This window comes from Xenopus laevis, chromosome 9_10S (genome assembly GCF_017654675.1).
Source record: "Xenopus laevis strain J_2021 chromosome 9_10S, Xenopus_laevis_v10.1, whole genome shotgun sequence".
Classification (NCBI taxonomy): Eukaryota; Metazoa; Chordata; class Amphibia; order Anura; family Pipidae; genus Xenopus; species Xenopus laevis.
Genome location: NC_054388.1, coordinates 152,375 through 176,580, shown reverse-complemented (window position 1 = coordinate 176,580; position 24,206 = coordinate 152,375). Strand labels below are relative to the sequence as shown.

Here is a 24,206-nt window from a genome sequence, read left to right as displayed (position 1 = left end):
GGGTGCTACAACCACTGAAGCTATGCCACAGCTTCCGGCTAATTATACAATATCAAAACAGGGGGGTTGTGGGAGCACTCTAAAGGCTTTAAAGTATATATATATAAGTATAATAAATGCTATTGCATATGTACCCAAATAGGGGTTATTTTGTTACAAAGTTATGATCATAAAATTGATAAGCCACCATACCACGTCAAGGTAAACCCCGAATGGCGGTCCCTAACTTGTTTTATTTTTTATGTGCATTTTAGCATATATATATATATATATATATACTGTATATATAGTGAAAATATAATGAACTGTTGTTTTGCAGTGGTACAACTTGTGTGTCTGCTTCAGAATCTCTATTATAGTTTATATAAACAAGCTGCTGTGTAGCCATGGGGGCAGCAATTCAAGCACAGGATACACAGTAGATAAGAGGTAAGTACTACTATAGTTTATATAAACAAGCTGCTGTGTAGCCATGGGGGCAGCCATTCAAGCACAGGATACACAGTAGATAAGAGGTAAGTACTACTATAGTTTATATAAACAAGCTGCTGTGTAGCCATAGGGGCAGCCATTCAAGCACAGGATACACAGTAGATAACAGATAAGTACTACTATAGTTTAAATAAACAAGCTGCTGTGTAGCCATGGGGCAGCCATTCAAAGTGGGGAAAAAAGAGAAAAGGTACAGGATACACAGTAGATCACAAATAAACTCTGAAGTCTACTGTACAATTGGATTCTTCAGAGCTTATCTGTAATCTACTGTGTATCCTGTGCTTGAATAGCTGCCCCCATGGCTACACAGCAGCTTGTTTATATAAACTATAGTAGTACTTATCTGTTATCTACTGTGTATCCTGTGCTTGAATGGCTGCACAGCAGCTTGATTATATAAACTATAGTAGAGTTCTGAAGTAAACAGGCCAGTTTGACCAGTGCAGGACAATACTACATTACATTGTCATTCATTGAAAACACTTTAATTTTTTGGTTTTACTGTTCCTTTAACAGGCAGAGTAGTTACTGAGCTGATGCAGTCGCTGTTCAGGTCTGTGTGTTGCTCTTTCTTGTCCAGACTCCCCTACTAGTACATGATCACAGCTAAACCCCCTTTGTTGAAAATGCCTTTATTGGCTTCAAGATAAGATTTTTTTTAACAATCTTTACATCTATGGCCAGCTTAAGGGCTAATTGTATTATTAGAGTTAGTTGTAGGATTAGGGTTAGTTGTAGTATTAGGGTTAGTTGTAGTATTAGGGTAAGTTGTAGTATTAGGGTTAGTTGTAGTATTAAGGTGGCCATACACGGATAGATCCGCTCGTTTGGCGATGTCGCCAAACGAGCGGATCTCCCTCCGATATGCCCACTTTGAGGTGGGCAATATCGGGCTGATCCGATCGTGGGCCCTAGGGCCCAACGATCGGATCCTAGCGTTCGCCAAACGGGCGGTCGGATCGCGGGACCGCATCAACGAACAGATGCGGCCGCGATCCGACGGGATTTTTAACCCCATCCGATCGAGAGGGCCAGATCTCGATCGGGGAAGCCCGTCGGGGGCCCCCATACACGGGCCAATAAGCTGCCGACTTGGTCTGTCGGCAGCTTTTATCGGCCCGTGTATGGCCACCTTTAGGGTAAGTTGTAGTATTAGGGTTAGTTGTAGTATTAGGGTTAGTTGTGTTAGTTGTAGTATTAGGGTAAGTTGTAGTATTAGGGTTAGTTGGGTTAGTTGTAGTATTAGGGTTAGTAATGTTATTAGGTTGTTAGTTGTATTATTAGGTTGTTAGTATTATTAGTTGTAGTATAAGGGTTAGTTTTAGGGTTAGGGGGGTTTAAAGGTCTGGAATGGTCTGGAAAGCAGGAGAATTGACTTGTTACACACTAGAAAGGTCTCACTTAAACCAATTCGTTTTATTCTTTCAAATGCTCTGAACTCTCCTGAAAGTTTTTTCTTAAAAACAAGGGGGAATCCCTTGCGCTGATCTGTAGCTCAGAGAGGAGCGAATCCAGAGCTTCTCAAGCCTCTGGGGATGTTGGACGTAACGACTGGATTTCCCAAGAGAAAGGAGGAGTCTCATCGCCTTGGGACGATCTCAGGGAACGACTACAGGGGATGAGCGGGCGCTGCTGGGAGCAACTTCCCTCTTGAATAGAGACTGCGCGCGCCCTCAGACACAGGCTAGCCATTGGCCGCTGTACTTCTGGCCCCGCCTCCTCCTTCAGCCAATCACTCACGCCGCTGAGCCGCAGGTGAAATGAATCCGTTCTTGTAATATTCGGTTGCGCTGACACAAAGGTAACGCTGAGCTGCTGCGCTAATACACTGGCTCTTCCCTTTATAGAAGTAACATGTTCTTGGGCGTTAGCGGCAGAGAGTGATAGCAGCCGCGTTGCTGGGCAGATTCAGACAAAAACAATCTTGCGACAGAACAAGCGGCATAAGCCGAATGGTCATTAATACAATAGCCAGTGTCTTTGATACTAGTAGGAGCAGGTCGGCCAGAAAATAAAGTTGGTTGGTTGACGCGCAGCGGTTGCCAAGGAAGAAGAAACGTTGGCGTTACTAAGGAAGTGCGCTGGTAGTTGCTAGGTTGGTAACCAAGGAAGTCGGAGGCAGCAGTCATTCGGCATCCGGTGCTGGGACAGAGTGTTGGACAGACTGACCGGCAGGCGCAGAATGGCAGGTAGGGGTGGTGGGGGGGTGTATGGACAGGCCTATCATCCATCTTGTGCTAATACTTAATAGAGGATACGGCCACGTGCGATATTGCCTTACCACATAAGCTATCCCACCCCTTATACCCCATCATGTTACCCGCAACCCTATACACCGAGTAGAGTAGACCCCTGTACCCCAATTTCATGCCCCCCACCCTTGTACACCTTGTCATGCGTCCCCACCCCTGTACCCCTCATCATGAGTCCCCACTCCTGTACCCCTCATCATGAGTCCCCACTCCTGTACCCCTCATCATGAGTCCCCACCCCTGTACCCTCATCATGAGTCCCCCACCCCTGTACCCCTCATCATGAGTCCCCCACCCCTGTACCCCTCATCATGAGTCCCCCACCCCTGTACCCCCCCCTTCATGAGTCCCCACTCCTGTACCCCTCGTCATGAGTCCCCACTCCTGTACCCCATGTCATGAGTTCCCACCCCTGTACCCCTCATCATGTGTCCCCACCCCTGTACTCCTCATCATGAGTCCCCACCCCTGTACCCCTCATCATGAGTCCCCCACCCCTGTACCCCTCGTCATGAGTCCCCCACCCCTGTACCCCTCGTCATGAGTCCCCACTCCTGTACCCCTCGTCATGAGTCCCCACTCCTGTACCCCACATCATGAGTTCCCACCCCTGTAACCTCATCATGTGTCCCCACCCCTGTACTCCTCATCATGAGTCCCCCACCCCTGTACCCCTCATCATGAGTCCCCCACCCCTGTACCCCTCATCATGAGTCCCCCACCCCTGTACCCCTCGTCATGAGTCCCCCACCCCTGTACCCCTCGTCATGAGTCCCCCACCCCTGTACCCCTCGTCATGAGTCCCCCACCCCTGTACCCCTCGTCATGAGTCCCCACTCCTGTACCCCTCGTCATGAGTCCCCACTCCTGTACCCCACGTCATGAGTTCCCACCCCTGTACCCCTCATCATGTGTCCCCACCCCTGTACTCCTCATCATGAGTCCCCACCCCTGTACCCCTCATCATGAGTCCCCACCCCTGTACCCCTCGTCATGAGTCCCCCACCCCTGTACCCCTCGTCATGAGTCCCCACTCCTGTACCCCTCGTCATGAGTCCCCACTCCTGTACCCCTCATCATGAGTCCCAACCCCGTTGGGTTAGTCACGACAGTGAGCCAGCAAAGCCTCTTTGTGCTAGTTTGGGGTTGGCACACCCTGGCACAACTAAACTCTGATTGTGGGGCCTTTCTACATAGTGCACAGGTGCCCTTCCCTTAACCTGCCTGACAATCCTTTGTGATCCCTGAGGAATGAGGGGGGTGTCTGTCCTGCAGATATGTTCAAGGTCTCTTATCACAAGTATGCCCGGCTAATATCCAAGACCTTCACTGACCACAGGAGCGTAATCCACGATCACCCCTCCCCCCAGGAGTCACCAAATCAATAGGATGCTATCTACAAGTTATGTATAACTAATATTGACACTGGGGTTGTGGGATATACAGATGTGCAGACTACTGTTGTTAGTGACAGTTAAGTTATATGATTTGATCATTCTTGTTATTTGCTGACAGAATATGGAATTTATTTTATGTTCCTCCAAACTCCTTAAAATTGTTTATTTTATATTTTTATGAAAACTAAATAAAAACATATGTTAAAAAAAGGTATGCCCAGCTAGACCCTTTATAACATGAATATCAAAATGGCAGGCACTGTTTTTGAACCAAGAAGGTGAATTTTCCTTTTAAGTTCATTTAGAAATGATCTGGTATGCAAACAGTGAATGTCTCTGCCCACCAATATTGCCTTTCTCTATATTCAGGTTGGTGACAAAAGCCTCTTCCTGAAGTGGTGAACTTTGTGGCTTCTGCTTGCTGGGAAACAGGATGTCCAAGTCTAAGAGCTCGGAATCTGTGCGGGTTGTTGTTCGGTGCCGGCCCATGAACAGCAAAGAGCTGGCTGCTGGGTATGAAAGGGTTGTTGATGTAGACGTAAAACTTGGCCAGGTGTCGGTAAAGGTTCATAAGGGAGCCACCAACGAGCTGTCCAAAACATTCACATTTGATGCGATTTATGACTCCAACTCAAAGCAAGTGGAGCTTTATGATGAAACTTTCAGGCCACTGGTGGATTCTGTTTTGCTTGGCTTCAACGGGACCATATTTGCATACGGTCAGACAGGAACAGGAAAGACCTACACAATGGAGGGAGTGCGTGGTGATCCAGAAAAGAGAGGGGTAATACCCAACTCATTTGAGCACATATTTACTCACATCTCAAGGTCTCAGAACCAGCAGTACCTGGTCAGAGCTTCCTACCTAGAGATTTACCAGGAGGAAATCAGAGACTTATTATCTAAGGATCAGAGCAAACGCCTGGAGCTGAAAGAGAGACCTGATACTGGGGTGTATGTCAAGGATTTGTCTTCCTTTGTTACCAAGAGTGTGAAAGAGATTGAACATGTGATGAATGTAGGGAATCAAAACCGATCTGTTGGAGCGACCAATATGAATGAACACAGCTCTCGCTCACACGCCATCTTTATGATCACAATTGAGTGTAGTCAGATTGGTTTAGATGGAGAAAACCACATCCGTGTTGGAAAGCTGAACTTGGTAGACTTGGCAGGGAGTGAAAGGCAAACAAAGACTGGAGCCCAAGGAGAACGGCTGAAAGAAGCAACTAAGATTAATCTCTCTCTTTCCGCACTAGGAAATGTTATCTCTGCTTTGGTTGATGGGAGAAGCACTCACATCCCATACAGGGATTCCAAACTCACCAGGTTACTACAGGACTCACTTGGTGGAAATGCCAAGACTGTCATGGTTGCCAATATAGGCCCAGCCTCCTACAATGTGGAGGAGACATTGACAACTCTCCGCTACTCCAACAGAGCCAAAAATATCAAGAACAAACCAAGAGTGAATGAAGACCCCAAGGATGCTTTATTGCGGGAGTTTCAGGAAGAGATTGCAAGACTGAAAGCACAGCTTGACAAAAGAGTAGGAGTTAAAAGGCGAAGAAGGGGAAGAAGAGGAACTGCAGGAGGAGAGGTAGACGAAGATGAGGATGAGGAAGGAGACTTATATGAAGGGGATGACGTTTTGAAAGATAAAGAAGATTATTGGAGGGAGCAGCAAGAACGGCTGGAAATTGAGAAGAAGGCCATTTTAGAAGATCATAGTTTGGTGGCAGAAGAAAAGCTGAAGTTACTAAAAGAAAAGGAAAAGAAAATGGATGATTTAAAAAAAGAGCGAGAAGCCATGGAAATGCTGAATTCCAAAGTCAAGGTAAGAGCAATATGTACAAGAACCCTCTGATTTAGTATTGCTGGAAGTAGGAAATCTCTTCTAATTCTGACTGTACTGTTTGTTCAACAGTGTATGGCTCTACCATGAGGTGTTCGATTGCACCAGCTCTGTATTTTAGTATGAGTAGGTGCAGTGTATAGAAATTATTTGGAGTAAGGGTAATAGCAGCAGGTAAAGCTAATAGTAGCAGTGTATAGTTGCTTGCTGAAGTAAAGCTGATATCCACAGGAAAATGCTATGGGATAGTTGTGGGTGGGTGTAGTGATAGTAGCAGGAACATGCTTTGTGATAGTTGTTGGTGGGAGCTGTGTATAGTTGGTAGCTTAAGTAAAGCAGATAGCAAAAACATGCTTTGGGATAGTTGTGGGTGGGAGCAGTGTATAGTTGTTAGTTGAAGTAAAGCTGATAGTAGCAGGAACATGCTTTGGGATAGTTGTGGGTGGGAGCAGTGTATATGGAGTAAAACTAAACAGACTTTGATAATTAGACAGTTGTAGATAAAAGTGACTGTTTTTCAGGCAATGGAGAGCAAGCTGCTTGTTGGAGGAAAGAATATTGTGGATCACACAAATGAACAGCAGAAGATTCTGGAACAGAAGCGGCATGAGATTGCTGAACAGGTAAGTTGCTTATTGTTGCCAAGGATCTGTGTGAGAGCGAGGATGGTTGTGATTTTATCGGTTTCATTTAGAAATGTCGTGAGCGAGAGATGCAGCAGCAGATGGAGAGTCAAGACGAGGAGAACCTGGAGCTGAAGGAGACATATAGTTCCCTGCAGCAAGAGGTGGACATAAAGACAAAGAAACTGAAAAAGGTAACAAGTAGTAGAATAATAGAAAGGGTTGTGGCTTAGAACCTCCTGGCAATGGTTCCTTTTCCAGTTTGTAAAAATCTTCTCTTTCCTTCCTCTTTCAGCTCTTCTCCAAGTTACAGGCAGTAAAAGCTGAGATCCATGACCTGCAGGAAGAGCATATCAAGGAGAGGCAGGAGCTGGAGCAGACACAGAATGAACTCACAAGGGAGTTAAAATTGAAGTAGGTTTTCATCATTTAACACATCAGTCATGTATTAAATGGATAATGTAACTCTATGAAGATTCTCGTTTATCCAGGTCATGATATACAGCATCTAGTGTAGAATTAAGTCAAAGGGAACTGGACCTTTAGAGTTTTCTTGAAAACATTTCACCCTCATCCGACTTCTTGGTGTTTCTGTTCCTTTAAGATAGACTGAATGGTGTAGAGGTGGTACTTGCACGTTGCCAGGAGTATAAGTTCCTTTTCTTGTGCAGGCACCTTATCATTGAGAACTTTATTCCACTGGAGGAGAAAAATAAGATGATGAACAGATGTTTCTTTGATGAAGAGGAGGATCAGTGGAAACTACATGCAATCAGCAGACTAGAGTGAGACCCTAATCATAATCATATTTTTACCAGGCAAGGTTATAACTACACCAAGTAGGTGTAGTTCATGAAGTGGAACTTGCAGTTCTAGAGAACAGCGGAGCATGGACCTGTACAGTATACAGAAGGGGTTACAGGGGCTTATAGGAAACCAGTGTAGATTTACTATTGAAATCTGTTAATTGTTTTGGGCTGAGCCATCATGACTTACCCTTTTTAAAGGCAAAGTAGCTACCTATATACACCTTTGCTAAACGAGAGAACAACAAACAGGGCATGTAAAACCCTAATCTTTTAATTAAAATATATCTTCCTTTTTTCTCCTTCCAACTGTGGACTGTTTACAGGGTAAAGTGAAATAATGAGCTTGGTATAAGCAAACCCTAAGCTTTATCGCTTGTTAGGCTTTGAGATATGAAGCATCTTTGTACAGAGGGCTTATCTTTGATCTGGTCATCGTTTTGACTAGCTTCTCCTCTGGAAACAGAGACTCATTAGAGATAGGAAGTGAGACAGCAACTTATGTTATCTCAACTTTTCTTATGAAACCAATAAGCAAAATGTACCGTATTTATTGACCTCACTCTGAAATATAAAGTACACTGCCCCTTGAGTCATCTGTTAGGTATGGGGGTTCAGTATGCACCATGCCTAATCTGGGTGGGGGTGGTTGGAAAAAAAACTGGTTTGGGCTAGGACTAAGGTACTGGCAACATGCATTCTTCAAGGAAAACTTATACTAAGGGCTGAGTGTTAGTAATCATTTTCCTTGCTCATTACTAACCAACTCCTCTCTGACTGTCTCTGTAGTAATCAGCAGATGATGCGTCGCCCAGTGTCGGCCATAGGCTACAACAGACCCTTGTGCCAACATGCCAAAATGTCCATGATGGTCCGTCCTGATTCCAGATACAGGGTAAGGCTCAGCCGAGGCATACAAAGCACACAGTTGCACATTGTAGCATGCTCAGAGGGACTATTGCTATGCACAAGCTCTTCTTTCCACAGGCTGAGAATATTGTTCTGCTGGAGCTGGATATGCCAAGTCGCACAACACGTGATTATGAGGGCCCTGCTATTGCCCCCAAAGTTCAGGCTGCCCTGGAAGCTGCTCTGCAGGATGAAGATGATATACAAGTAGATGCGTCGACATTTGATAGTACAGCCACTAAGAGAACAAAAACAAGGTACGTAGCATGTAATGACTGGCAGGTTAGTTAAAAATGACCCACAAAAAAAACCCAAAAACCCTTCCTCCAAGACTCCGCTCCAGCCACAATGATCTGTACCCTTAATGTTTTGCCTGTCTATGCTGTACCTTCTCATTTCTGATCTTTGCTGTTCCTTCTGCCTGAGGTTCTCCCTCTCTGTGCTGTTCCTACTCCTAGGAACTACTGCTTGCAGAGCTATATGTGTGTATACTCCGCGACTAGAGCCAGGGGGGGGTACTGATAGGGTTATACTGAAATAACAAAGAAAAGGTGTAGTTGGTACTTGATATGTGGTACTAGTGAGACTAACAGCTGATAGTGTGATACAATACAGTTTTAGGAGGTTTAATAAACACACACATAAGGGAAATTTAAACCATGCTGTGTATTTAATGATGCATATAAGAATCATCCCGTAACATTGGGAAGGATAGTTCCCTGTTTATTCTAAACATGACTCAGAAAATGATACTCTAGTAATATAAGCAACATTGTTTATTGTTATTAATGATAACTGAGTAACATTACATTGTATCTTGTTTTTCTTTCTAGCTGAGATCAATGTCTTAACTAGGATTTTATAAAAATTCTGAATATGTATAAGTAGTATGCTATGGATGCATTGTTTGAATTTTACCTTTAACCTGTAGGGGAGTTTGATGATATTGACTAGTCAGAGACACGTTGGCTGTCTTCCCGCCAATCTATGTATTTAAGGCAGGTTTTACTCTAACTAGGTACCTTGAGAAAAGCCCCGGAGGGGACTGAAATGTCAGTCTGTGATTGAACAATACATTTTTATTATTTTTAAGACCTGAGAGTGCGGATCTTATTCACTGGATTTAGAGTTTATTTATTGATGCTGCACCCAGGCACATTATTTTCATCATTATCGCGAGTGCTGGCTCTTTGGCAGACTATATATCTATATATCTCAAATAACATTGTGCAAATCATTAAAGTAATTGCTCCAGCAGTGATTAACGGTCAAAATACCTGAGCCATTACTCATGCTGCAAAGGGAAAAAAAAACAGGTTTTAGGGCAAGGAAAAACATGTCATATAAAAAAGCAGGGAAAAAATATTTGCAAAATAGAAAAAGTAAAGCTTGCAAATATGTGTTGTGTGTGTAAATTGCATGTAACATGTGTTACATTGAGGAGCACTGGCATGATAGATTAGTTGTCTTTTTTTAAATCAGTTCCCCAATCTTTTGTACCCATGAGCAACAATTAAATGCAGTACGGCTACGAACTGGCTGTTTCCCTGCCCGTTCAGCGCACATAATTCTGATTAATGAAGAGAAATGGCAGTAGTAATGGAAATAAGGGTACAATTCATAGTCAGACCAATGGTGGGTGACTGACAGGATGAGTCTGGGTCCTCTGTGGAAAAGGTAATTAAACCTGCTGCAGTGTTGCAGAATGTAGCATGTTATAAAGGTGTGAGTTGAAATACTGTGCCCAGCAGGCTATTTTACACTGACATGTTGCTGCTGTGCAGCAACACCCTGGGCTCTTTCCCTAACAGCAGTGTCTTTTATCCCAGTGAGTTACAGGGTCTGGGAGCAATATGGAGAGCTGGCTGGTATATTTTTCCATACTCTGTGAGAGGGCACTATAAGTCTTCACTGAATAAAAAAAGTAGTACCAGCTTTCTTTGCACAATTACTCCATGGTGTTTATATACTGTATGTGTGTGCAAGAAGCTGAAAGAGCAGATCTAACTGTTTATAGTTATTTATTCCCATACTACCTTTCAGACCTTCAGTGGCCACTGACAGGGCACTATAGAAATGCTAGGGCTCGTTTTTTGTCTCTTGTTCTACTCACCCCGAGGCCCTACTCACAGAAACCCCAAAGACACCCCCACATCTGATCACTTTGACTTGTTTTTTTCTTTTAGACCCAAAAGCAGCAGGCAACCTGGAGCCAATGGAAGCTCTGCAGGTTCTTTGCTCTTTCCTCAGTCACGAGGCCTGGTACCCAAATAACCTCAGAAACACAAGAAAAGAAATCCCTCAGTGTTACCACGGGCAGGCTGTATGGATCTCGGGCACAATCACTGGACTCATGGAGGAGCAGAGACTGTACATCTGGCAGCTAATCGGGCCAAGGAGACCTTGCATATCAGCAGTGTGTGTGTTTGCTGCATGGCTACAAAATGGCACTTTCCCTGGCAAGTTGGGGGTGGCACCAAGGTTGAATACTACATAGAGAAAGTTGTTTGTGGATGCATCCCCTTGGATTACTTAAGTGAACTAACAACCCATCAGGTTATGTGACTGCTTAGTGTGCTGTAAGCACAGTGGGTATTGCAACAGATTTAATGCTCAACACGCCCCTCTGTATACACTATACATGTGCTTAGTGTGCGCTGTAGGGCCGTGTGATGCAACATGGTGCTACCAAAACTACACATACCTGTGGGGGTGCAGCCTGTGCACTCTCATTACACTACAAATAACTCCCATCTCTGTTCTGGACATTCTTCTCTACCCTCAGTGTATGTGTTCTTTCCTGTCTCTAAATTGCCTTGCTGGCACCCACCTATCTCCCTCTACTTACCTCTCCCTTCTCTTATCCATCTTCCCTCTCCGTGGTACCCTTCTCTCCGACTGGTCTCCTTGGTAAAAAACATCCCTCTCCTCCCAGCCCTCTCACTGATGCCCATCTCTCCTTTGCCACCTGTCTCCATGGTACTAACCTACTTCTCCTCCTATCCCTCTCACTGGTACCCATCTCTCCCATCTGTCTACTTGCTACTAATGTCCCTCTCGCCGATACCCATCTCCCCCTTCTCATCTGTCTCCCTGGTACTAATCCCCCTCTCCTCCAAGCTCTCTCACTGGTACCCATCTGTCCCCTCCCACCTGTCTCGCTGGTACTAAACTCTCCATGATACCAATCTCTCCCACCCACTTGTAGTCTCTTTCAAGCTAACGCCCCTCTCCTCCCAGCCCTCTCACGTGTCCCTACCTTCTCTCAGTGGTAGTAATCTCACTCCGCTTCCTTTCATCTTACTTGTACCCAATGCCCACCCAGCAATCAGTCTGTCTACATAGGTCTTGCTGCCCAACTCTCTGTACTCTTTTCAGCCTGGGCTTCTAGCTTGTCTCCCTGACATTCAAAAGCCCTAATGTACCAGTTTATAACCCTCTACACCTAAAACTTAGTGAAATAAACATTGCTAGACTGAACTCCAAAACAGCAAAGTTGTTAAATTATTTATTTGTACATTTGTCTACTGGTGAATGTAAATCTGAATAAACACCTTCTCCTTAAAAATATGCTGCAGAGTCTTTGTGTATGGTTTGGAGCAGCACCTTCTAAGATTCTTCTGTTTTTAGAAAGATGTGCTGTTATTTTACAGTGTCTTACTTTAATAGGGTTTATCTCCCAGAATAAAGTGGTTTTCATAAACTCAACAACCATGTAGAGTGTCTTACTCTAAAGTACTTCCAATCCTGGGTCACAGTGTCTTGGCTTAATTCAAGCCCACCCACAATGCAATGCTTGTGTATCAGGATAAATAATGCCCTGCCCCAAATCCAAGGGTACCCCAACAACCGTGATATTCGGTGCTGTCCTCTGGGGTACCCCCTAGCCAATATTCCTTATGCTTTTCTCTAGGGTCCCCCCTAAGCCAGTGTCATACTCTTGGGTGGGTCCCCCATGATAACCATTGCGCCAATTCATTCCCTTCCTGGACACTGAAGTCATTTAATTTTCTATTGGTCCCTCCCATTTCCGTTACGCACCCCTCTCCAGCTTTAGAAGTCAGGTCGCTGTAAGGTAACTCTCGCGAGGCCTGAGCTCACGCGTATCCAATAAGGTCTTTTTGAGCCCCTTGTTCCGTGGGCGGGGCGGAAGTGTTTGTTTGTGTGGTGCATTGTGGGGAGTGTGGTTCCGGTGAGCAGAAGTATAGCTCCCATAGCAGACGAGAAACAAGCGAGTCGGAACTGACACCAAACTCGGAACGAAAATGAGAGACAAACAGAAGCGGCGTAGGGAGCGAACATGGGCGGAAGCAGCGAGGATGGTACGTTCCAGTGAGGAGCCATGTTTGGGGGAGGGAAGAGAGTGTACGCTGAGGGGAAGGAAAAAAGACGCGGGACGGAGGCTACGTGGGTGTCGGAAAGCGCCATGGACGGGTCAAAATTGAGAATTTGTGGTAAAATAGAAAAGTTGGGGGTTGGGAGGAGATAGCGGACTGAGGAGAAGCCACGCTGTTTATGGAGAGGGGTAACACAAAGCGGCGGGAATGAGCTGTAGCCATGGGAACGTGAAGAGGGGGCGTAACCCTAAGGGAGGGCCATTGGCATGTGGGGGATGTAAGTAGTCATGTTGGGGTTGGTAACTGACTGCGTAACCCCATGTTTGTCTTGTGCCTGCAGGTTCTGGAGAATTACTCTGATGCCCCAATGACTCCAAAGCAGATCCTAAATGTCATTCAAAGTGAGGGGCTGAAAGAGACCAAGTGAGTTCTTTTTCCCCAAGCCAATGAAAGTGCTGGGGGGGGGAGTTGGGCTACCAGCCATTATTATTCTTATTATCCTTATTATTATTATTAATCGGAGACAACCCCCCTCTGCCCATACACATACCTATAATATTCCGGGAAACTTTTATACAATATTTGCTATGGCTTTGTTCATTGGCTGGATCTGTCGGTGTACCATGTGACCTGTGCTATAACAAATCATAATAGCTAAACCCTTCACATTAATATTACTTGCCATTTTATATATTGAAATTACAGCACCAGCCTAAAGTTTCACGATTACTTTACTTGTAATGATTTGGCCATTACATATTTAGTTGTACACAGTGGGTCACAATAAACTGCACGTGCTCTGTGCAAATCACCAAGCTGAAAATGAGGTCTGTCTGTCATAGAACCTGATGCTACAGGGCTGATCATGAATTGTGCAGACTGCACTGGCTTCTATCCATCCATGTAATGTGAATCTGAGTTAATTGCTAAACAGCATTGTATTGTGACTGTGTATATGGTATATTTTGAATTGGTCCCTAAGATTAAGGGACAGCAGCCCAGTGCATCTCCTGCTGCTAAAATGTGGTGGGGCCTTGGCTTGGTCCAGAAGAACAAACCAAAAACTGTTCTTTGTTGAGCTTTAGTTCTCCTTTAAGTCGCACATTTAGAGTTGAGAAAGTACTACAGGTTCTTTGAGACATTAGTGAGTGGCAGAGTTAGCTGACGTTAGAGGGAATCGTTGGAAGGAAATGATTGTGTGTGAGTGGGTTACAGAGTTAGAGGATGGGTTGTTACATATGAGTTATGTAGGTAGGTGCACCTCTGTGTAATGCATTAACAGTACAGAGGGTCTGCCTCGTAGAGTGTGAAGAGTAAGACGATGGGGCACGCCAGGGCTCCTTTTCTCATGTCAGATGTTTTACAGACTTTAAAGACTTCTTTTAAAATGTGAGTGAAATTGTTTTCCATGTCCATTAAGCACTGGATCCTCCCCCCTTGCCTGCCTAAATGCCATGCTGCACTCTAACTCCAGGACTCGGGAGGCTCTCTTTTACAAACTTCCAGGGCACATCAATCTTTTCACTATGAAGGTGAGAAATGTTTGCTTTTTTATCATGTTCTGGCCACAAGAGGAACTGCTGCCCTGTGGGTGTAGCCCCCCAGTACTGGGTAATCCACAGGGATATTTAGGGGTACAGTTGAGATAATGCAGAGTTGCTTAGGGAAGAATTGGAGTAGGAGGAAATAGAAGAGGGGTTGGGCACTACAATACCACTAACATTTGGAGTTTTTTTAATTGGGGTTCCTACACTCACATTGAGCTGATTCTTTGGTGCAATATGATGTTTTGGGGCGTTTCTCTGAAAGGACTGCAGGCCCATGTGCAGTCACGTGGATCATCTCTCAGCCCCATGCTATCTACTTTGGCTACTCTGAACAAAACTTCCATTGTAGTAGTGATAGCAGGTATGTCTCATATTACAGAAGGATGAAGATAAAGGAGGGAAGAATCACCCTAACTGGCACTAGGTTGTTATTAATTATTAGGATGAATTTATAGAATGCCAACATATTCCGCATTTTGTACAATAAATGAGCCTCTACGTTAAACATATAAAAATCACCAGTGGCCAAAATAAGAGGCAAAGAGGTTCTAAAGCATTATACATATTACTGCCTTGATTGATGTTATGGCAGGGTCCTATTGCAGGAGAGCCCATACTTTACTAATGCGAGGTCTACTTTTAGCGATAATGTCCCATTATGATCTACATCCATAAAAGCATTAACATTCTGTTCCATGGAAAATATTAATTAAATATTGATTTATGAGAGAATTTATATTGCTATATTTAACCACTATTTCTTGTGACCCTTAATGTAATAAATATCTGAATGAAAAGCTTGAATAGGAGGGTGATTTAGACAAGCTGTTTGCTGAAAGTCCTGAGATCTACTGATCACCAGCTAAAGGTCTACTGGTAAATCCCAGTAGATATACGGGTAGAGCCTTCTTTCCCAGTGGCTGCACAGATCCTATGTGATCTCCATTGTAAGAGGCAGTCCTGCTTTATGGCAGCTGAGATTATATCTATCTGTATAACGGAGCATTCTGTCCCAGTGGCTGCACAGATCCTGTCTGATCCCCATTGGAAGCAGCAGCCCTGTCCTGCTTTATGGCAGCTGAGATTATATCAATCTGTATAACGGAGCATTCTGTCCCAGTGGCTGCACAGATCCTGTCTGATCCCCATTGGAAGCAGCAGCCCTGTCCTGCTTTATGGCAGCTGAGATTCTAGCTATCTGTAAAACAGAGCATTGTGTCCCGGTGGCTGCACAGATCCTATCTGATCCCCATTGTAAGCAGCAGCCCTGCTTTATGGCTGCCAGAGATTCTAGCTATCTGTATAACAGAGCATTCTGTCCTAGTGGCTGCACAGATCCTATTTGATTCCCATTGTAAGCAGCAGTCCTGTCCTGCTTTATGGCAGCTGAGATTCTAGCTATCTTTGACAGAATTATCTGTTATACAGTGGCACAGATCCTGTCTGACACCCATTGTAAGCAACAGTCCTTTATAAAAGGGCATGGGGGGCTACCAGAGGTGTTGGTGTCATTACAGCATAACACTATTTCCCTATGAGGCAATTTTGCTTTAGTTCTGTTGTCTTTCATCTAGAACTGTTGAACTTTCTGTGTTAGGTGATTTACTCCATAGCTAGCTCAGTGCTCCGAATGTGATTCTCAATGGTACCTTATCTTTTCAGAAGAATGCATTGCAGTTGTCTCGTGCCATGCCCTTGCCAGAGGATGGTAACACAGAGGATACAGAAGGAATAAAATGGAGTGAAAGCAAAGTGGCAACTGCTGGTGAGCATGGCAGTCCGAAAGGGAAGTTATGGGATGGGGTTTGTTGACTCTGTAGATATTCTATCCTGCCTTTTCAGAAAATGTTACTAGGGTAGCCCTATTGCCCTCTAATAGCGCTCCCTGCAGCAGGCAGGAACTTCTAACTTGGCCATCCTCATATTGAAAGGGGTTGATTGCTCTCTTCACAATGCTAGGGCATTCCTGTGATTGACCGTTTGTCTTACTGCAGTAGAGTCGTTTTTTTTTTGGCTATTTTATTCCTGTAGAAAACCTAATTAGGGTTAGTGCACAAAATAATCAAAACAATCACACTGTACCCCTGTTTGCAATTTTTTTTTTTCTGTCCGCCTAACTTTCCAAGCATCTTTGTAGTGAGCAGATGTTAAGCTCAGGCAGCCAACCATTTATATTACTGTACCAAAATCAAATTAAAGGCATATCCCTATGGTGGCCCTATAATGAAATGTAAGTTATTTCTCTTACAGAAGAAGCAGTCATCAGTGCCTCGTGTTCCAGAGAGTTGCACTGCAGGGAGACAAGGTCCCTGGTACAAGTAAGTGATGCTGAACAGTGTTCATATGTGGCTGTATTGTGATTTCCTGCACTGACTCTCTGTCTATTTAGATGAGTAAGCAGAAGCGGAGAAGTGCTGTTCTCCTCCCCCGTGTGGTACTGACACCACTGAAAGTCAATGGTGCACATTTGCCTTCTACTTCAGGTGAGCATGCTATGGCTCTGTATGTCCTTCTGCATTGTACTGTTTGGAAGCCAAATTAGTATGTGCCTTAATGAGAGAATGGTATTGCTTCTTGTCATGTGCTGTGTGTGATATACATATCCCTCATATGGCTTGTTTTGGGTGAAAGGTCTATTACAGGCTTACTTATGGCTGGTTGTGCATCTGTACTACTTGCTCCTGTTTTATTTATGGGTGGGTTGTTTGTTTTTGTGTCAGCTTGGTACTGATGTGAGATCTTATTAGGGAAAAGCATATTAGTCAGTTGCTGCATGTGTCTGGTGTTTTTGTGACTCTGGTTAATTAGTAGCTGCAGGTATCTGGCATGTGGGGGGTTGGGTGCTTGTGCCCCTGGTTCATAAGTACTTCCATGCAAAGCACCCGACTTTGTGTACAATTGTTTTATATTATTTCTCTCTAATTCACCATTTTGATTTGCCTCAGGGTTATCCGTGCATCATGGGAGTCGAGAGTCCAGCCGAGTCCGTACAGCAGGAGGAAGTTTGAGTTTTCAGAAGCGAGCGGCATTCGGTAGAGATGGGGGTCATCATCTAAGGGGAATCCGTGGCCCTGGGCCAGGCACGTGACTTATGTGCTTGACTTAGTGCTCTTTTTGTACTGTATGTAGCTGTTTTTTGTCTCTTGTTGCTCCATTTATTGATTGGGTTTATCTGCACTGCAGGGCAAGTGAAAAGGAGCAGGGTAGAAGAAATTGATTTTGAGACCCCAGGGTCTATTCTTGTGAACACAAATCTTCGTGCCCTAATCAACCTGCGAACCTTCAATGCTCTTCCCACCAATCTCCAGCAGCAGTTGCTCCTCCTTCTGCCTGATGTGGATCAGCAGGTAAGTGTTGGCATTGCTATTCTGTAGGTTTGTCCCTCTTTCCCTCAATCTTTCTCTTCCAGCATTTGTACTTCTTTTTCACTCAGGTTGGCACGGAAGGGCAGTTACGGATGAGCACCAGTGCACTGAACAATGAATTCTTTGCCCATGCTTGTCAGAGGTGGCGAGAGAGACTGGCAGATGGTAGGTTTCTGAGATTGTCCTGAATGATCTTGGCAAAACACTGACCTCACCAACCAATATTAGATTGGGATTGTCTGACTGGCACTTCTGCATAAGCCCCTTATTGTCTTCTGGTTATTGGCACTTAGGCCAAATTATCAGATTGGCCTGGCTGGCCTAATAGAGCAAATATCTTTGTGTGTATTGCTTTACACACTCTTCAGAAAGATTGGTCTCTTTCTTTCACAGGAGAATTCACGCCTGAGATGCAGCTGCGGATACGGCAGGAGATGGGCAAAGAGAAGAAAACTGAAGACTGGAAAAAGAGGTTCTTTGAAGAATTTTATGGACAAAAGTAAGACATACATAATATCTTTTATAAACGGGTCATATATACCCCCTCCCCTGGCAACTAAATGTAAAATTGTTCACAATGCTTTTCTCAGCACTTTTGCCGTTTTACAAAATTTTTCTTTCCTTTGTTTTTGTGGTATTAGCAGTTTTAAAATGTTTTTATGAATTTGTGGGAGACGGCCTCTGTGGTGTTATAGCCAGACAAAAAGCTATATGCTTAATTTCCTAATGCTTCTCTGTATAGTGTGGGTATATCTCCCCTTTAATCATGTATCATCCCAGGGAATGCTAGTGGTGATGGTTTTGTCATGCCAGTTATCTTTCTGTATAATATCTACTTACAATACCAACTTTCTCATTAGATTGGGGCTTGCTGATCAACACTTATCAGATGAAGGTGAAAAGAATGGGCAGTCCAACACCCAGAGAGTGCTGCGTAGCGCCCAGATAAAGGAGACTGTGGCACAGCCTAAGGACTTGTCTGTGCCAGGAATGGACAGGAGACACAGGAATCCCAGAGGAAAGGACAAACAAGAAGAGACTGTGAAAGTTCATATGAGCACAAAGATTAAAGAGTCTTCCTCACCATCTCTGAAAGGATCAAGCACAGAGCCTCTGGGTATGGAGTCCCATATTCCTCCCAATGGTTCCCATACCCCCCTCACTTTTCCTGAAAGAGTCCCAGAGCCTCATCAAGACAGTTCTGAACAAAAACGAAAATTTGAGACAGAGCCTTATAGCCCCTCTGTTGAAAAGAAACCCAGAATGGAGCAGCGTCGGTCCTTTCGTAACACAATTCAGAATGTTTACACAGAAAAGCCACAGCCCACCAAAGAAGAACCTAAAGTCCCACCAATTCAGGTAAGAAACCATTCACTCTTATCTGCTGCTGAAAGTGAATTCTGGGAAATGGGAGAACTCTCTTTCCCTGGTTGCAATATTATCTTGATCCTACTTCCATGTTTATAATTTCCTTCTTTAAAATGAAAATGTGAGCTAGGGAGCCACATTGTTTTTAAGCCTTGGGTTAAATGGTGTAAAAATCCAACATTTTAACTATTATCCAAAGGCCTGTCCCTGCTACAAACTCAAGCTCCCCCCCCCCACTGAAATTCAGCATCTATCTAACATAACCTGCCTGCCACCAAGCTAAAATGCCCCTGTGCCAAGATACTTAACTTGAGTTACACTGCTGAAATGTGGTACTGGATTTCTTCTGTGGCCAAAAGCCATGCATATTAGGTACAGTCCTAGGACTAACAATGGACCTAACAAAACTGTAGACTTCAATCTTGCTAGAAGGAATAGTTATTCCAGAACCACAGCTTGACTTTTTTTCTTTGTGTTTTTCATTTGTAGATCCAACTTTCTAGGATCAAGCCTCCCTGGGTTTATAAAGGTTTGCCAGCTCACCAGTTCTATCCCTGGGTCATCCCAAACCCTGATCCCCCTGGGGGCCAGCCTCCTCCCTGCTCACCTTCTGACAGTCAGACCAGTGCAATTGGTGGCGGAGGTGGCCCGGGAGGAGGCAGAAACCATAAGTCAAGAAGTGAATCCAGGAAGCGAAAGGTCAGACAATCCGCAAAGCAACCTGCAAGTTTGTGCAGAACACAATTACTGTCGCCAGCATCCATGAGGAACAGTCTAACAAAAGCCACTGGGAAACTTGGTGCCAGGAACAGGCGTTCCTCACTCATCCGAACTGAGTTCAACACTTCAGCCTACTCTGTATTTGGCAAGGTCAAAGAACTCAGTGTGGCTGGAGCTTTTAAACCAGGGTCCATTTGTGAAGTCCTTGCAAATGGACTGTCTTTATTAGGGCTTTGCTTTGCCCATTGTGCATATGAGCAGGGCGCTGATAGAGACCCTGTGCAACCAAGTAATGTAAACATTGTCCAGAGGGAATCCTATTTAAGCGCTTCTCCTGATGTTGATATCACAGAGTCTTTACCCTTTAGAGAACCTAGTAATGGCAGCCATGTTAATTCTCTGTCCACGGTTCTTGGTGATGTATCAAACATTTTACAGAGCAGAAGGAAGCAACTTTCAGTAAAGGGGAAACAGAGGTACTGCACCCTAAATAAATGTAACATTCCCTTCCCAAAAGAGTTTCATCCTGCATTACAGTCTAGGGGCAACGCGTTGCCATGTAGAATTGTACAAAACTCCTCGCAGGCTGACATAAAATTGGCAGTTTGGCCTAAGGCTGCTGCTCGAATAGCGGATTCCTCTGATTGTGCAACGGTTGGGTCCCTGTGTCCCAGACGTAAAACACTTCTAATATCCAGTTCTAGTATCCTCTCCAAAATTCCAGCTCTACATAGTGTGGAACAGCATCTCCGTGATTACCCAAAATCATCAGCGCCAATTGGACACTCATCACTTAGGGGTAATCTGAATGGCCACAGGCCATGCTCTGTACCTATTCATAAATCATCTGGAGAGTTGAACCCAAAGGATCCTAATTTTAAGAGATGGAATTTTCAGGCTCATTCAGATACCTTGACAGGAGAGGCCTCTTCTGTACGTACATCATCTTACCCCGCGTTCCGAAATGAAGACCCTTATTCATTCCTGGCTCTTCTCATGGATGAAAAGGTACTGTTCTACTCCATTTTCTATAAGCTTCCCCCAGTTGAAGAACACTGATGGGAAAAGAAAGTTGTAAGATAATGCCCAGATGGCTAAATGTATCCCTGCTTTTCTCTTGACAGAAAGGAAACACAAACTGGACTGGCACTACCCTTCTTTGAGATGCCTGCAGCCCAAGTATGTGGCAAACCACACTGCACACTTCCTAGGAGAGCTGCACAGAGATTCTTTCCCATCTCGTCTGCACCTCCACAGAATTCTCAGAGGGTAGGATTGGTGTCAATCTTCCAGTAATGCTATCTTCAACATTAACCCTGTGCCAGAATTTCATGAGATCCGTAGATGTAGAAGAGGCTGCTGTGCCGCCACATGGCACCAGATCTTTCCATTATTTTCCCTGTGTTTCCAGTATGTATGTGCCTCTTTCTCTGACTGAGTTTGCAGAGCATGGAGAAGAGATCCCTGCAATGGTTCTGCAGCCAACAAGCCATGAGCATGTGCAGAAGGTGTTGGGCCCTCTGTCCCAGTGACTGTAGCACCTTCCAAGCTCTGTGTTTTGTGCCTTGTCGTGAAAGAATTTCAGTGGCTTTGGGACAGCAAATACTCACGCCAGTGTTTTCCATAGATCTCAGCCTGGAACTGTAAATACATATTCTTTCACTTTGTTAGACATGTAAGTGCAGATAAAGATGCTTTAGCTATTTCTAGTATTAATCTCTTCAATGGGGCATTGTAGGTCCTGCCTTGCTAATGACACCGCCACATGGCAGGCTTAATGGCTTTGGTGGGCGGGTAGGTGGCGAGTTCATCTTTTGTTCTGCGTGGACAGTATTTCTGCAAAGAGGAGATGTTTTAGGACTGAACGGGTAATCACTGTTTTTGTATAAAGTAAAATATTTGGCTCCTGTAAGCACCTTCTGCATTCCGGTGTATTTATGTTGTAAACTCTATAAATGTATATTCTGTATAGATGGCACCCTTGTCTTGTATGCACCTACCATCTTAATAAACTTGTTATACATTCACATGGCATTTGGGCTTAGAACAGCCCACTCATGCTACCACAACCAGCATTGGGCCTGAGGCCTGACCATAGCACTGCTTCTAGTCACATCTGGAGGCATTTGTGATGATTTGCACTCTGCACCAGTGCAGTCCAGTGCTCGTCTTTCCCTAATTCAGATGTGCAGATTGCTAAGGAGGATTATGTTTCACTTGCAGGCAGCAGGGTTTAAATTGTGAACCAAACAAGGTAATCTCCATTATCTCTGGGGCTTATTCACAGAGTGACTTGTATTACTGAGTTGCTTCTTTCCTACCGGATACACCTCAGAGGTAAAAGGGGGAACTCTAATGTATCGTTAGAGCTCGAACCCTAGATGAGCTAGCTATTCATAATACAATAAGTGTGTCGAAGTGGAAATAATCCTCCACTGCAGTATTAGCCCCTCTTTAATTTCCCATTTTATACCGTTAAACATAGTGTAATATTAGACAAAGACAAACTAGGTAGCCCTTTTTAAGCATTATGGAACAGTTATCCCAATACCCACCTAAAACAGTAACTGCTCCCTTACACTGAACTGGCTAAGAAACCATACCAGGAGGTCACCAGTGTTGCTACTCATCCAGATGTTGGAAATGTGACAAATGCACTGATTTATCTCTTTGATAGCACTAGTTTCTGTCTGGCTACTTTCCAATCCATTCCATTATTGCCCAGTCTTGTTGCACCATAAACATAGACTATAGTTGAGGAGAACAGAGACCAGCAGTTCTTTTAGCAAGCCTGCCCCTCTGGAAAGGTTCATCACCGTTCCAAGAAGCTATGTACCAAATAAACTATATCTGAATTTGGCTGAATCTGAACCCTAAGTTCCATATAGAAATTTGAGAATATGACATTAATATAATTACAAATAATTGTTATTTGGAGTTTTTCAGAAAATGAGTCACACGATCTAAGTGTTTAAATCCTTGCAAAAGTGCTTAGATTCGGCTCTCCATACAGAGCCTTAGGACATGCTTTGAACCCCCCCTTTTTATAATATACAGTGGGCTTGTTTTGTTTCCTCAGCTGCATGCCATTATCGCAGTACCATTTTTGGCATATGAATAATATGGGGGGGGGGGTGCAATTAGCTGATTGCATTTGCTTATCCTGTTCCTTAAATAAAATACTAATCATTAAGAATTAATTTATCTTGTATTATATTTTGTTTAGAGATAACAACCCTCTGTGGCTGGAGGAAATCATGAGACATTGGACATTGCATCTAACCAGTGTATAGCCTTTTCTTTGCAGGTAGCCGAGCTAGGGAAAAAAAAGGTTAGAGGAACTTCCTTCTGGTTAAATTGAGAGACCATCTTCGGTAAGCTGGGGAGGGTGTTCTGAGCAATGCTTTGTCTTCTTGAAATATCAAGCAGGATATCAGGTATGTAAGAAGCCACCTATCTCCAAAATGCTTTTCATCGAATGGTACCTCTTCAAAGAAGTCTAAGGGCTCAAGTGGTGGTTATGGAGACCCCCCCCCTTGTGCTGCCTCAGCAACAAAAGGGGCAGCATAAGGGTTTGCAAATTGTTTTAATAAGGAAAATATCTGCCTTTTATTATTGAGATACACAGGGAAACGGATATCCATGTTTGGTCCTTGCATGGCAGATAATGCCCCTGCATAATTGATGTCTGTTTTTCTGTACGTATTACATGGACTCGTAATTACCTAACTCTTAAGGACCAACATTGTGTAGCTTCAATCTCCCTGTTTGAGCTGTTTATTTGAAGAAATTATTAAAGTTGTCCCTTACTAGAAAGTTAAAGAGATTCTGTCATGGGAAAACAGGTGATACAAAATGCATCAGGTTAATAGTGCTTCTCCAGCAGAATCCTGCACTGACATCCATTTTTCAAAAGAGCAAACAGATTTTGTTAGGGTTTTGAAATCTGATATGGCGCTAGACATTTTGGTTTCCCAGGTGCCTCCAGCCATGTGACTTGTGCTCTGATAAACCTCAGTTACTCTTTACTGCTGCGCTGCAAGTTGGTGATGCCGCCGCCCCCCTCCTCCAGCAGCTTAATAACAGAACAGTGGGAAGGGATATCTGCATTGCTAAAATGCTCCCATAACCCATCTAGTGATAGATATTAGAACAGCATGCAATACTAAAAATCCAAATCTGACCATAACACCTCCAGTTACAGTGAATATGAGATACAATAGCTTATTTGAAAAGTTTTTTATTGTGAAGTGCTGGATCTTTCTGAAAGTGAGGATCAGCACAATGATCAACACCTATATTACAATGAGAAAATAAATGTATTGGTTGAAATATAACAATTTAAATGGCGGAATGAATTACATGCAATGTACACTGTAAATTAGTAATAAAAACTATACCATAAAAATCAAGGCAGAATCCCTTTAAGAAGAAAGCATTTAACAACTACAAGTCAGAGATAACTAAGCTGTGTTCAATGAAGAGAAACCCTTTATTAAGTGTTGTAAAGATAGAAAATGAGGAACGGCTTG

General features: G+C 43.9%; 2 protein-coding genes across 13 annotated transcripts; both read left to right on the top strand.

Annotated features, from left to right (window-relative positions):
* The first annotated feature begins 1,846 nt into the window (after window positions 1–1,846).
* kif3b.S (kinesin family member 3B S homeolog) lies at window positions 1,847–11,907 on the top strand. Of its 4 annotated transcripts, none has more exons than XM_018237312.2 (9): window positions 1,850–2,296; window positions 4,514–5,981; window positions 6,521–6,622; window positions 6,694–6,816; window positions 6,918–7,036; window positions 7,294–7,407; window positions 8,218–8,323; window positions 8,416–8,594; window positions 10,524–11,905. In XM_018237312.2, the coding sequence occupies exons 2-9, from the start codon at window positions 4,578–4,580 to the stop codon at window positions 10,609–10,611; spliced, it is 2,235 nt and encodes a 744-aa protein (XP_018092801.1). In that variant the 5' UTR covers window positions 1,850–2,296; window positions 4,514–4,577; the 3' UTR covers window positions 10,612–11,905.
* A 543-nt stretch (window positions 11,908–12,450) lies between these two features.
* On the top strand, window positions 12,451–21,701 carry asxl1.S (ASXL transcriptional regulator 1 S homeolog). 9 transcript variants are annotated; one of them, XM_018237206.2, is made up of 13 exons: window positions 12,451–12,659; window positions 13,015–13,097; window positions 14,095–14,206; window positions 15,887–16,007; window positions 16,472–16,539; window positions 16,611–16,704; window positions 17,167–17,301; window positions 17,405–17,568; window positions 17,655–17,751; window positions 17,980–18,085; window positions 18,447–18,945; window positions 19,444–20,682; window positions 20,799–21,701. In XM_018237206.2, exons 1-13 carry the CDS (start codon window positions 12,603–12,605, stop codon window positions 20,835–20,837), a joined length of 2,814 nt encoding a protein of 937 aa, XP_018092695.1. In that variant the 5' UTR covers window positions 12,451–12,602; the 3' UTR covers window positions 20,838–21,701.
* Window positions 21,702–24,206: the final 2,505 nt, after the last annotated feature.

Bases quoted from the DNA above. Each gene is read 5' to 3' on its own strand.
- kif3b.S (XM_018237312.2), top strand. From the start codon at position 4,578: ATGTCCAAGTCTAAGAGCTCGGAATCTGTGCGGGTTGTTGTTCGGTGC. The intron at 7,037-7,293 runs GTAGGTTTTCAT...TTTCTTGTGCAG, and splicing joins ACAAGGGAGTTAAAATTGAA to GCACCTTATCATTGAGAACT. The intron at 7,408-8,217 runs GTGAGACCCTAA...CTGTCTCTGTAG, and splicing joins CATGCAATCAGCAGACTAGA to TAATCAGCAGATGATGCGTC.
- asxl1.S (XM_018237204.2), top strand. From the start codon at position 12,603: ATGAGAGACAAACAGAAGCGGCGTAGGGAGCGAACATGGGCGGAAGCA. The intron at 17,302-17,404 runs GCACGTGACTTA...TCTGCACTGCAG, and splicing joins AATCCGTGGCCCTGGGCCAG to GGCAAGTGAAAAGGAGCAGG. The intron at 17,569-17,654 runs GTAAGTGTTGGC...TTTTTCACTCAG, and splicing joins TGCCTGATGTGGATCAGCAG to GTTGGCACGGAAGGGCAGTT.